At 40.5% G+C, this 14679-nt stretch overlaps 1 protein-coding gene across 1 annotated transcript in view; it reads right to left on the bottom strand.

Annotated features, from left to right (window-relative positions):
• The window catches only part of smarcd3b (SWI/SNF related BAF chromatin remodeling complex subunit D3b), a 58866-nt gene extending 45494 nt beyond the window's left edge, over positions 1 to 13372 (bottom strand). Inside the window, exon 1 of the mRNA XM_026179902.2 lies at positions 13060 to 13372. Within this exon, the coding sequence (XP_026035687.1) occupies positions 13060 to 13071 (12 nt within the window). The 5' untranslated portion in view covers positions 13072 to 13372. The remainder of the gene's footprint in view (positions 1 to 13059) is intronic.
• Between the last annotated feature and the right edge of the window lie 1307 nt (positions 13373 to 14679).

Here is a 14679-nt window from a genome sequence, read left to right as displayed (position 1 = left end):
TCTCACATTTTGTCTTTGGCGCAAAATGTTGTACTGCTTGAAATTCCGTCTCCACCGTTGCTCGACGCTGCGTGTATAGAGCAGGTAGTGCAACAATAGAAAAATAGTTGTGGGACGGCACTGTGTAGCGTTTGTCTAGGGTGTTGATCATTTTCCTAAATCCCTCGTTTTGCACAGTGTTGATGGGAGCCATATCTTTGGTCAGGTGATAAGTGATAGCCTCCGTAATTTCTTTGAGTTCGACGTGTATAGGGAAGCGCTGTATAAGGTTCCCATTATTGGTGTTTGGGTGGTTGACCGGAACGGATTTCCTCCTGTCACTTTCTCGTCATCCCTGACGTGCTCTCCGTTGTTTTTTCCCTGCTAATATTAGCATCACACGGCACAGCTTCTGTATCACGTGGTATAAGGCTCCGCCCTTGTCATTTGTTGAGCAGGAAGAGTGAGCGCTTGTTTTCATGCAGAGTACATCCCGGATCAAAATGCGGTACAATCGTCGTCGTCGTCTTTTTTCTTTTTTTTTAAAAAATCGTTGTCATTTGGAAATGAGATCGCGCATAAGTATGAATCGAGATCGCGATTTTCTAACGATTAATCGTGCAGCCCTACTGAACAGGTATTCTTGGTGTGTGTTCTGTGTTGTAGCAGTTAAAAGGCTTGCGGATGTAAAACATATTTGCCCAGCAAATAAATTATATTGTGCTTCAAACATGCTGGAAATAAATGAATCGCTTCCAGATGATTTTACCTGAAACTTGAAACGTACCCTGAGGTTATGTGTTCATCATAAGTTACCATGGTGATTTTGCCAGGTAAAAAGAAAGCCGCTTTCATGTCATGAAAAACTTACTTTAAGCTCGACACAGCTGGCTAAACCATTAATCTGGCTTTATAGCATACCTCTCTGGACTATGAAGCCGAACTAGGAGCTTACTGGTAGCCTGGCTCAGGTGTTCTCTCCTCAATACAAACACAAAAAAGCAGTAATAATATAAATATGTACTTTTATATACTTTCTTTAGCATTCTTTAGGTTTAGGTTTTTCCTCCATAAGCATTAAAATATGATACAAACAAAGAGAGCTTATTTGATTTTTACTTTGTGACCTTACATTACATGAACCTTGCACAAAATCTATGTTTGAATCATGTTTTTATATTTATTCTTCACTTTTTCTCAGGCTTTTAAAAAATAAACTGTCATATGCATGTCTACACATGAATTAAATGCAATTTCAATTGTAATCCATCAGAATCTCATGTCTTAGTGGCAGAGCTGTGACACTGATACACCTGTTAACCTTTTTTTTTTTTTTTGCCTGTCCCATTTGGTTCTTTACCTATCAGAATTGTTGTCTGAAGACCAACAAGGATACCCAATGGATTTACTTTGCCAAATGGATCATCGTGGCATTGCTGTATTGGTCCATTTGATCGACCTTTGTTTTTATTATTTATTATATTTTATTTTCAGATGTCACAGACGGGACAGACATGAGTGAGGGGTAGGAAAGGGAGAAAGAAAGAGGAAGGAAAAGAAAAACAGAAGGGGAGAGGGACAGTGAGAAAGGGGGGGAGAAAAAAAATCTTGTTAACTTAAATGAGCTTAATTTCATTAATTACAGCAGCTAAAAAAATGTTGCTCTCAGCTCATACTTTGTGATCTAAGTTTTTAAAATCAGCCACTCTGCTGCAGGCGGGCGTATCCATCACCGGTTTTTGCATGTGCTCATAGCTAGATCGGTAAACCTTGAGTTGACTCATCCAGCTGATAACCACCTTAGTCTGATTGATGTTGATGTCAGGATAAGTGAAGCCAGACAAGAAAAAAGACACCCTGGGTAAACTTGTATCCAGTTGCCTTTCCCCTCTCAGGCTGGTTTGAGCATAAACTTATAAAATATTTTTAAAAATCGCTTTAGTTTCACCAGCATCACAAATGTTCCTCACTGCAATTTCCAAAATACCAAAACTTGCACCATCAACCTATCAGCAAACTGGGAGGAAGCGATGGTCCATGCCAATGGCTATATAAAAGGTCAGTCACAGTCTGGATCTCCTCTCAGCAATCCTACTTTAAATGCAATTCCCAAACAGAGATACACACGTTTCTCTGCGACTGGCATTGCCAATCACAGCTGTCATTGCGACATTACACCGCACTGTTACAGCTTTACGTTAGTAATTAAAATCAGCAGAAAGATGACCCCTTAAACCCAAATCAGTGTGATAAGACCTACTTAGAATGGAAGAAAGCATCTCTGAGAAAAATGTGTCTGCTTTAGTTTGAGCACCTGAAATGATATACCGTATTTCCCGGACTACAAAGCGCACCTGAATATTAGCCGCACAAGCTAAAATCAGGGGAAAATCCTGTTTTGTACATACATTAGCCGCACCTGACCAAAAGCCGCAGGTGTTTCAATGTTGACTTATCATATGTAAGAGAATATGCACAAAGGGAATTGTCAGGAAAGAGATGGCTGTTTGGAGACATCACTTTTATTAATATTTTGAAAAACAAGTTATGGGTACATACTTGCAAATGTAGTACATAACAATAACCTACAGCACACCAGAAAATAGATTCGGCCTACCTTTTAGGCTCAGGTGCAGTGACACGGCTTTAACAAGAAGAAAAGTCAGTCATTCACCACCATCTTTCTCTTCTTCCTGCGCACTAAAACCACCAAAGTCCTCTCCTCCAGTGTCGGATACAAACAGGCTCAGGATGGCTTCGTCATCCACTCTTCTTCTCTCCTTCGTTGTCACTTTCAAAACCAAAGAAATCCTCGTTGTCAGTGTCAGAGTCGAACACCCTCAGAAGGGCCGTGGCGGTGTCCTCCTCTCCATCATGCAGCAGTCCAGCCCTTCAAAATCCGTTGGTGATCGTGGATGCTTTCACACTTTTCCACGCTGTCAGATTCCACCGGTGGAGTTGAGCATAACTTGCTTTTCGCAAGTTTATCGCCGCTCATCATCCACGCCTCCCGCTGAACGCGTAGCGCTACTTTGAAGTTTGTTTTTCGCGCTACTTCGTACGGCACTACGTTGCCTGGCGGACGGACATGTGACTAACATACCACTCTTGAACCCCGATCCTTCCACCAGGCAACGTAGTGCCGTACAACAGCGGAGCACACAAAACAAATCGTCTTACGATATCACAAAAATCATGGAAAATCCATAGAAAAGCCGCACCTGACTAAAAGCCGCAGGGTTCAAAGCTTGTGCAAAAAGTAGCGGCTTATAGCCCGACAATTACGGTAATTTAGTGCTAATGACTTGAAGCTTGAACATGAAAAACATGAGCATCAGCAAGGATTTCGACTGAGAAAATATACAGTCGATGAAAAACGATGAAACTTGATCCCAGATACTGATGAGACGCACAAGAGAACAGTTCACGCTCACTTTTGTCTGACAATAATCGCTACAAAGAATTCCAGTCTGGTTTCCACCAGCTTTACAACTACACCTTTAACAATTCTCCTCTTCTTTGATCCAAATTTACACTAAATTTCATAACATTCTCCTGCACATTGTCTCATTTACCATTAACCTCCTAAGACCCAAACTCTTCCACGGCATGCATTTTTAATTTCTCTTTGATATTTGGGCATATTGGGGCCCGATGAATGTAAAAACAAAGAATTACCAGATTTTTTTTTTTTTACGTTATTTTCGTTTTTAAGAAAAACAAGAGCCACATATGAGGATATTCGTTTAAAATTTTGATAGAATAGTAGCAGTATAATGTCCTCGTAAGTGGATATCAGGCCCTTGTAGAGCAGAATTGAGTATTTTAGTCTAAATCAGCGGTCCCCACCCTTTTTTGCGCCACGGACCGGTTTATGCTCAACAATATTTTCACGGACCGGCCTTTAAGGTGTCGCGGATAAATACAACAAAATAAAACTAGTACCGGTACCGAAAAAAAGAATATTTATTCATAACACACGTGAAAAGACACAGGAAAACCGAGTTAACGATAAAAACGATAACAAAATAACGCTGAAAACCGATAAAAACCCTGAAAACCATACATTTCACACCTGAGCCTCAACTCTCGCAGCCCGGTACCAAACGACTCACGGACCGGTACCGGTCCGAGGCCCGGGGGTTGGGGACCGCTGGTCTAAATAACCCAAAATGTGATGTCCACATATACGGACGCCAGGTCCTAGGAGGTTAATACATTTATTTAACTGGTTTCCTCCCAACTGACCATCATCAGGTAACTATTATATACTGTAATATATATTGTAATTTAAATTGTAAATTGTATCGTAACTGTTTTGTTCATTTTATTGAGATTTTTGAGAATCTCGAGAAGGTGGTGTTCCCAAAAACACCTAAAAATAAATAACATGTATTATTATTATTGTCATCTTAACATTGTTGACTGACATCAGCTCATCAGCAAATATTATAACATTATGATGAAGATTGCCTTTTGCCTGGCACAAAATACCATCAGGCGCAAACCCAAACTGTGTTGATCTAATTATTTTTAATAGTGACATTTCTATTAAATTTTCACAAGCACTGCATGCCTGCTAGACACCAAACGAATCATCATTTATCTAAGTAAAAATGCCAAAATTCCCAAGGTTTAGCCTTCCAAATGCAAGTAAAATTATTCAATTATGCTAGTGACTGAATATGTTTGGCTTTGGTCAGATAACACCCTTTTGTTAGGAACATTGCTAGAGGCTGAAGTGCAGTTCTGCTATTTTCTAACTGTGGGAGTAGAAAAAGCATCAATTGATTGAGAAAATAATCAACAGACTAAATGATTACAAAGACAATAACAAGCTCAGTCTGTCTGCGTAAAACAAATACAAGTTTTTCTTATTTATTTTTATAAAATAATTGCTCATGCACCTTTTATAAGAATTAAAAGCTTTTGCAGCTTCATTGTGAAGATGCACACGTATTGCAGCTACTTTTAAACCAAACTCTACAACAAAGAGTGCTGCAGTATTGAGCGTTAACATCTAAATGGGTCAACCAAGCGCTCGGCGAACTGTAGCACCATTAGGACCAAGACAGTTTGTCTCACAGCCGAGTGCACAATCTCATTATCTGCATTATAAATGGGTTTAATATACAACCGAAAAAGTAATATACAACTGAAAAAACACAGTACGAAACCAAGCTATGGCTTTAGGTAAGATGACTATGATTAAATAACACTGTTATAATCTGTTGGTTGGTATGGAAGTGCAATGTGAAATCAGGTTACAAAGCGCTCTACTTAAAACGCAAAAATCTATAATCTGTGAAAATGACACAGTGGAGGTTTACAGGATTATTTGAAAATGGTGTTTATGGGTTCAGTGTTGTGGCTGCAGACATACTGCGTGTTTGTGTGTCTGCTACAGTGCAGTACTGCAGATATTATCACAGTACTAGTGGCAAAAAAGTGCTACATTTTTATCAAATCTATGCAAATATTAACACACATGATTTTATATGCTTAAGTTTGTTTTCTCAACTTAAAATTGACCTATTGAGCTCTTATTTTCCATCATTAATATATAGTTACGGTCACTTTGGTAGGTGCATCCACTCAACTGCTCATTAATGCAAAAATCTAATCAACGCATTAAACATGTAGACACAGTCAAGATGACCTGCTGAAGATCAAAGAAAAGTGATGATCTCCAGGGTTTACAGAGAATGATCTGAAAAAGGGAAAATATCCAGCAGCTGTCTGGGAGATCAGAGATCAAAGGCGAATGACCATACTGGTTCAAGCTGATAGGAAGGGAACAGTAGCTCAGATAACCACTTGTTCCAATCGAGGTATGCAGAAGAGCATCTCTGAATGAACAACATGTAGAACCTTAAAGCAGATGGACTACAGCAGCAGAAGACCACACCAGGTAGGAACAGAAGGTGGCGTCACTGACATGAAGCATGGATCCATCCTGTTTTGTATCAGCAGTTCATGCTACTGGTGGTGTAACGGTGTGTGGGTTACTTCCCTGGCACACTTTGGGCCCCTTAGAACCAAATGACCATAATTTAACCACCATGTCCTGCCCGACTGTTGTTGCTGATCATGTCAGTCCCTGTCATGACGACAGTGTACCCATTTTCCGATTGCTGCCTTCAGCTATGTCACACAGCTCAAAGACTCTCAAACTGTTTTTTTGATCATGACAACGAGTTCACTGTACGCAAATGACCTCGACAGTCAAGAGATCTCAATCCAATATTGCACCTTTGGGATGAAGTGGAACAGAAGATTCTAATTATGTATGTGCAGCTGACAAATCTACATCTATATGAACCAAAATCTCTGAGGAAAACTTTCAGCACGTTGTTGAATCTGTCCCTCGAAGCATTATGGCAGTTCTGAATGTAAAAGGGGTCCAATTGAGTATCGGCAAGGGGTACGTAATGAAATGCCAAGCAAGCATAAGTAAATGGCCGTGTTTTATATAATGAACGCAGCATGTGCACAAGTAATCACTCTGAACCCAAAGTCCTTTAAATCGATGTAAATGCTGTGTTTCAAGCAGAGCCGATATGCCTAACATGCACATCTAGCCTTCATTGCTATGGCTGTCTGCGAGGAGCAGCCAATCAGAGGAAAGCTTACTGAAATGAGAGGAAGTGAACAGCTTGTTTCAGACAAAGGATGCATTAAGGGGCTACACCAAGATCCTGTATGGGATTAATAGGGTTGTTTTGAACTATAAATCATGCAAAGCTATTATCGTAGAGTCAGAGAAGAAAAATATGGAGCTGAGGATGACACGACGCCTTTAAACTGCTGGAATACACAAAAGAGTTGTTTTCCAGAAGCAAAGATATTCAAATTGTTATCAGATAAAACCATTAAAAGAAGCAAATCTTCATATTTCATCTGAATCTTTGTTTTTTTGTTACATTTTTCTTTGAAAACCTGATCGAATAATCATTACAAAAGTACTATTGAATGAAATCAATCACATTTCTAGGTTTTAGTTTAAGCGGACTTGAGTCCAGGGCAACAAACACCCATTGAACCAGCACATTCCTCTCCAGCCCAAAAAAACAGAAAGAAAAAAAAGGAAGTGCTCTATTGTTAATTTATCCCTACAAACAACACAAAACACAAAGCCAGGGAACATTTAATTGGGTGACCTACTATTTGAGAAACAAAGCCAAATGTGTGTGGCTTCCAGTCTGCCTAATCAATCTCACGGCTGGTGGAAAAACAGCGTGATAAATAAGATTGAGAAACTCTGGAGGTGAATCCACTCAGCGAAACATTGATTGACCTCGATGAGCGTCCCAAACTAAATTTCAAACATCGCTGAACAAAGTGACTGGGGTGTAAACGTGCGCGTGTCCGAGGTGGGGGTGGAGGAGAGGGGGAGTCCTCCCGTGCAACTTTCCTTAAAAAGCCACGTGAAGCATTCAGCAGACTGTAAAAGGAGCCGATCCTCTGATCCCCTATCAGACCTCAGAAGCTGTGACGGCACCTTGCATACTAATAGGACTGTTCTCCGTTCTTTATACTGAAGGGAATATCTGTGCCAGCAGCTGGGTCAGGGAAGACTGCAGTTTGAAACTGAGCTATTTTAGTCCGTTTTTTCATATACCGGGCGCTGACAAGGACCAGCCGTTTCGAGAGAGAGTAGCTCAAAAGCTTCCTATACCATCTCGAATAAGAACGAATGGGTAGGACATTCTTCCTCAGCCACATGGAAACCTAATGTATATGCCATATGGAAAAAGTCTGCTGGAAATATGAATGGGATCACTTCCAAGAGACTAAACCTATGGAAAATGAACACGCAGGCAGCCGCTTTCCTAAATAACAGCCGTTATGCAATATTCTTTGTTGTCTAATTGCACCCAAATGCCTGCGTCTGTGTGGTTTTTTTCATACAGAGCATCAAAATCAAGAGCATCTGATATCAGCAAGCAGCTGAGTCACCAAGTCCTTCATAACTCCAGAGAGTGTATGTGAAATCAGAGTGGAGCGGCATAAATCAACACATTTACAGCTATTATGCAAACCGCTTAAAACCAAGTTTTAAGGCTCTTCTGAGCTTTTTCGCTTTATTGCCTCCCAAAGCATCCAGTCGAAGGAAGAATGGCGAGGGCGATGATGTGATAGGGAAACTGATCAAATGGCTTAGTTTGCTTTTTCAATTAAGGGTTGCGAGACCTCGAGAAACTGAAACGAAATGATACGCAAAAAGAGCAGCGTAGTAAACAGCCCATGTGCAATTCATAAGGTTGGAATTAAAATGTGGTGACTAGACAGTCAGCCCATTTTTAAAAGACATTTCACAGAAGGACAGAAGTTCAATTCATCTTCTACATTTCTCTGGTAAAAATAAAGCTACAGCTTAGCTTAGCATAAACAGGGAAACATTAGAAAATGGCTACCTAGGATCTATCCAAAGATAAATCCATTTAGTAGACTGATACACTGTGGTCATAAAGGGATGGACGTGGTCAGCAAAAACACTCAGTTGGTACTAAAAGGCCCAAAATGTGCTAAGAAAATATCCCCAACTCCAAAACACCACCGCCATCAACCCGAACCAGTGGTTCAAGGCGGGATGGATCCAGTCTTCCATGCTAATGAATCCAAATTGAGACCCTCCCATCCGAATATCACAGCTGGAATCAAAACTCATCAGACCAGTCAATATTTTCCCAGTTTTCTATTGTCTATTTTTGGAGAGCTCAATTTAAATTTTATTGTATTTATATAGCACCAAATCACAACAACAGCTGCCTCAAGGCGCTTTATATGTTAAGGTAAAGACACTACAATAATACAGAGGAAACCCCAGCAATCGCATGACTCTTTATGAGCAAGCGCTTTGGCGACAGCTGGGAAGAATAAACTCCCTTTTAACAGGACGAAGCCTCCAGCAGAACCAGGTTAAGGGAGGGGCAGCTGTGTGCCACGACCAGCTGTTCATAGCTAACAGTGGGGGGCACTCAGAGCGGTCTTCTGCTGCTATAGCCCATCTGCTTCAAGGTTCAGAGATGCTCTTCTGCCATAAACATAAACCACCTTTCTCCCTCATGCTCAGTGTGAACTTCCTCTTGACTGTGGCTGCCATGTGATTGGCTAATTAAATCTCTGCGTTAACAAGCAGCTCAACACGTTTATCCAAAGATTTTGCCAGTGACTGTATGCTTGGCTATTAATCCATAAAACTACAACTTCAGCCAAAACTGATGCCGCATTGCTGCTCGATACTTACTAGAGATGGACCGATCCGATATTACGTATCGGTATCGGTCCGATACTGACCTAAATTACTGGATCGGATATCGGAGAAAAATAAAAAATTTAATCCGATCCATTAAATATCACGAAAGCACCTCACAAAACTTGCAACACGCCGTAACTCGCCTCAGAACGTTAGCGGAGCAGTATGCATCACGTGATAGAGCGGCTGTGGCATGCGGGACCTGTCGGTGGTCTGGATAGCATTTGGAGCTTCGCTAGCAACCCGGCATTTCATCTCCGACAAAGTTATCCCCGAGAGAAGTAAAGCAAGTGTGTAAGTCCATCTCTGAATGTTTGTAAAGCATTCCTGCGTTAAGCTTACCAAACATATATGGAGCGACTGCTTCTTCTGGCTGCTACTTCAGTCATGAAACTGCTTAACGATCAGCTGATCGGCTTTTCTGTCGCAAGTCCGTCTCTCTTGTTTGTTTTTGGTCCACTTTGCACCAGAAAGAGGAAACCAGCGGCTGAACAACAGCAGCACGTTTAAGCTTGATCAGCTGTTGTTAGAATGTATTTAATATTACTTTCTACTCGAGGATCTTTTTCTACGTAGCTGACGGCTGGTAACTGTGCAGGGGCGGATCTAGCAAAGTTTAGCCAGGGGGGCCGATAGGGCATGAACAGGGAAAAGGGGGCACAAAGACATACTTTTCTTTCTTATTCTCATTTAAAATGTCGAGCTTTTAATAAATAATTATCCAAATCTTACACCCAAAGTTTTAATTTGATGTAAAATGAATAGAAGTCCATTACTGTATATAGTGACTATTAAGTCTAATATATATACCCTAGTAAGCTATAGTACTTTTTCCTTTGGGAAGGTACCATCTGTGCAGTCTGCAATTTTGTTGAAGAAAGATGTTGAATCTATTTAATATTTCTTGAAAAATAATTGATTTCTGTGCATTTTTTTTCACACTGCATCAAATTAAGGTTGATTACGTTGATTAAGCATCATGAGGTGGAGTGTGAGGGGTGGTTCCCTATTTTTTATTTATTTATTTTTGTTGTTGCTGGGAGTTGGAACCCTATTAGTTAGGTTGCTTAATATTTACGCTAAGTACTCTTTAAAATACCAGAATAGGGAGGATGGTGCAGGTTTGAGTTTATTAGATTGATCAGTATTGCTGAACTATGAAATTTTTTTTTTTTGCATATAGGTATAACAGAATAGCTTTAGTGTAGTTGTTGTTTTAAACTTGAGTATGAACTTATACAAAATGCAGCAAGATATTTAAAAAAAAACAGTTTTGTTGATTAAAAAACACTATATCGGATTCATATCGGTATCGGCAGATATCCAAATTTATGATATCGGTATCGGACATAAAAAAGTGGTATCGTGCCATCTCTAATACGTACTCAATTTTCTCTAAGCACATGCAAAAAGGACTACGCTGCTTCCTTTCACAATAAAAGTCTTGACAAATACACTGCATAACTGCTGCAGATAAAAGGGTTTGTAGAAGTGTTTCAAAGAAATTTATATTTAAATATATATTTAATTTAACTAGTTATTACATAGAAGATGAGCTTTTTTCTGTATAAAAAAGGCACATTGTTTTCTGGTTTTGGTTAATATATGGATCTAATTAAGCAAATAAAGAATTTCTATGAAGCTGGTTTTGTGCTCCATGAACAAGAATGTTGGCTTTAAAAAAAAAAAAAAAACACAAAGTATGAAAAATTAATTACATCTGTGTAAGTATTCATCAAACTGTAAAAAAAAAACAACTAAATAAATAAAACATACTAACAGAGAAAAATCTACTTAAAAAGATACGCGAAAAAAGCAAAAATATGAAGTATAGAGCGTTACAGCATTGATATAGATGAGAACACAGACATCTGGCAACAGCAGGAGACTAATTTTAACCCAACACCTTCAAGAAAACCAGTCTTTCTAATGTGTTGCAATCTGCTGTGATGACAGGAAGTACATAAAGTTTTGCACATGTGTAAAACAAATCAGGTAGTGACAGACCTTTTAGAAGCAAGTCGCAGCCAGAAAAACATGCAAACTTTGGCCCCAAAATATGTTTTTCCAAGCGTTTTCCTCTTGGATGTTATACTTTGTGTACCCTGTCTCCTCCTTATATAATGTCTCTGGCTAAGATTAGCTTGAAGCCTGAGGGCAGGTGGAAACAGCAGCATGCACCTTGAAATCTGTACAGCTTAAAAAGAAAAAAATAACATGTATGTAAAATCTTTTTGGAATAGAATAAAGTGGCATTTACACCCATTTTTGCTCTCTCATTGATCCCTCCAATTAATCTACACTACCCACCACATTAACCTTTGTAACGTGTGCTACACTGACCACACCTACAGCCAATGTAGAATCACCAATTACCCCAGTATTTTCAAACTAATTCTGACAGGCCAGCTGCTACTGAGGCTAAAAATAACAGAGCATGCAACATTTTTATCAATTATTAAAATAAAGATCCCAGATAAATTTTAGTGATACAGAGGACAAACTCTTTCTTTATATAGGTTCACCCTGCAATATATATCACCTGGCCATCCACGTCTACCTGCAGTGCCTTGGGGCCCGCCCCACAGTTTGAGAACCACTGAGATAAACAAAGGCACAGCGAGAATGTGCAAACTTCTCAAAGAAAAGCGGTCAGAAGATTCAGGAACAGTTCGATATTTTAGGACATTTCCAGCATCCATATTAAGACAGGCCAACAGGCTTCCTGTTAAATGGGAGTTTTTCCTCCCCACAGTCACCAAGTGCTTGCTCATAAAGAATCATCTGACAGTTTGGGTTTTTATCTTTACTTTGCAATATAAACCACCTTCAGGTAACTTGAATCACATTTAAGAGACAAACATGGGAGTGGTAACTGTCCTAAGCCAGATAGCATCAATTATTTCACTCTAAGCTGCATAGAGGTGAATGCCTTAACTATGTTGGCAGACTCTCCTCAAAAAATAGAGAATTTATTTTTCCTCCAGATGAAATGTTGCTGACTGCAGCTTTAATATAAAAATTAGATTTTCCTTGGGATCAGCAGAAGCAGATCTGGCTTCAGCAGCTGTACACCCCCAAATCCCCCCCTGCTCCTGAGTGCACCGCAGACTGCCAGCAGATTAACACAGTGAAACTGAAACTTTCTTCTTTCTCCCCCCTGCACCGGACACACTTAGAGAAGCAACAGCACATTATATTGTTGTTTCAAAACTGGGTGACGGGGGGGACGGAGGAGGGAGGGGTAATGGATTAAAGGCATGCGTAAAAAAGAAGAAGAAGGCGAGAGGATGGCAGGGGCTTCGCCGTGCATCCCATCTATTACTCCTCAAGTGTCTGTTTCTCACACCAGTCAAGGTTAACAAGCCGAGCTGCCTGGTGTCTGCGTGTGCTGCAAAAAAAACGAAAAAAAAAAACAAGGGAGGGGGTGGGAGGTGGAGGTGGGTGAGGTGCTGCAACTACACACTGTGCCTTGTGATGATGCAGACAGGCTGAGAGAGAGCCTACAGTGCCCCCCTTAAATATTGCCAACCACATCACGCTACATTTGTACACCGAGGCTAAAATCACCACGAGGTGGAAATTGCAGTTTCCCCTGTTTTTTTCTCTTCTCTCTGTTTTTTGAGGCTCACAATAAATTGAAGCGAGACGAGGTAAAAAACTCCGGTGCGCACTAATCCGACTGCGCCTACAGGATGAAGCCTAAACGCATAAAGAGTAGTTTTAATGGTGGATGCGGCTGGCAGAGCAGCGGAGACTCACTGTGGGAATAAAACAAACCGCGCTAACGTATCGCGAGGTAGCATAAGCGTCATCCATACCTTTCTCTCCATCACTGTGCGCTTTTTTTCTCTTCCCTTTTTTCTTTTCTTTTCTCTTTTTTTAAGGGCTACTCAACAACGGCAACTGTAGGATGTGTTTCTGTGGAGCTGTCCGGTCCGGCGCGGCGTGGAGCTGCTTTTCTCCCCTCAACTTCCTCACGGGCTTTCACACAGCAGCAAGCGTCTCCCCCCTCGATCACTCCCCCATTACTGGACAGCTAGGCGACTTATTAGCGTTGGCCTGTGGGACGCCGAGCCGGGGATGGAGCCAGAGCCAGGATTGGTGAAGCCTTGTTCGGAAGGGAGCAGGAGCGCAGGCGCGGTCTCTGCTGGAGAGTCGATATAATGAAAAATTACCAGTGGCAGGGAGTGTCATCAAATTATCCTCATCTCTCGCTCTCTCTCTTTTTTCATTTTTTATTTTAAGGGAGGAAGGGAAGATTTTTATTTAACCCAAAGCGCACAGTGAAATGATTTCAGGTTATCCTGCTCCAAACACATGCTGTACATGTAAATGCAGTGCAGGAACAAAAGGGAGGGAGGCGGGATGAGGGGGGGGGATAAACCCGGTGCACTACAGCAACAAAGGAGCAGCAGCACCACCAGCTCCCTAACCGAGAGATCTGTTCCACTTTCTAATGAGGAGCCGTCGATAAAGAGGCTGTTAAGTTGTGGCTAATTGCTGTTTTAATGGATAATTTACTAATGCTTCACGCGGCAGTTACAAGTTATCACTTCACACATTTTTTTTTAGTGCCAGAGTGAAGATTTATGAATGAAATGAGCCAGATTTATAACACGTGGTGGATATACTGTGGCAGCTCATTGTCCGGCTCTTACCTCTGACTTTTGAACTTGATTCTTTATAATATTGGACTTTCTGTGTAATTATTACCAAACGTTTTGTTCTACTAGCTTCATTTGAGCTGTAAAATATTCATGAAAAATGATTTAAACAAAACTAGAAATGCGTGCAAAAATCTGAATTGTGTCTGCAGATTGGGGACTGTCTGTGTAAATATGCACTCGTTTGCATAAAGTGGATAAAGCCAGCATAAATAATATAGTTTTATATTTAGCAGCAGTTCTGCCTGAGTCCTGGTTATTATGGAGCAGGGTAAAGAAAATCATCTGTGACCTGAATCCGCAGCCTCTCCCATAGCTACTGGTGTCAGTGGTTTTAACTATGTGGCCCAGCAGTCTGCTGGTGCCAGGTTTCTGGCACTGGTAATGGTCCTTTTAAGGCTAAGGATGCATGGAACCAGTTCTAGATTGAACACTGGCACTTATGTGGAAAAGGGGTATTTGCTGACATATTAGGAATATCTTTTTATCACTTCATGAATCACGAAATACAGACAACTGCCAGAAAAAGTCTATTCCTGCTGTGTTTCTACTCTGGAACTCAGGATGGGGAAAAGAAAAAAAAGAAACCTTCAGGATTGAAAGGAATCACTTTGGTCAACAACTGTTGTTTTTAAAAGTGCAATATAAATGAATAACCTTGAAACTTGAAAAAATAATTGAATAGTTTGGTGTATGCAGGTGCTGCTGAAGTGGACAAGTGAAAAATGTAAAGAGCAACATCATGAAACCAGACTCCACTTGTTCAAATATCTA

Source organism: Astatotilapia calliptera, chromosome 9 (genome assembly GCF_964374335.1).
Source record: "Astatotilapia calliptera chromosome 9, fAstCal68.1, whole genome shotgun sequence".
Taxonomy (NCBI): domain Eukaryota; kingdom Metazoa; phylum Chordata; class Actinopteri; order Cichliformes; family Cichlidae; genus Astatotilapia; species Astatotilapia calliptera.
Note: the sequence above shows the minus strand (reverse complement) of the source record. Positions and strands in the feature narration are given on the sequence as shown.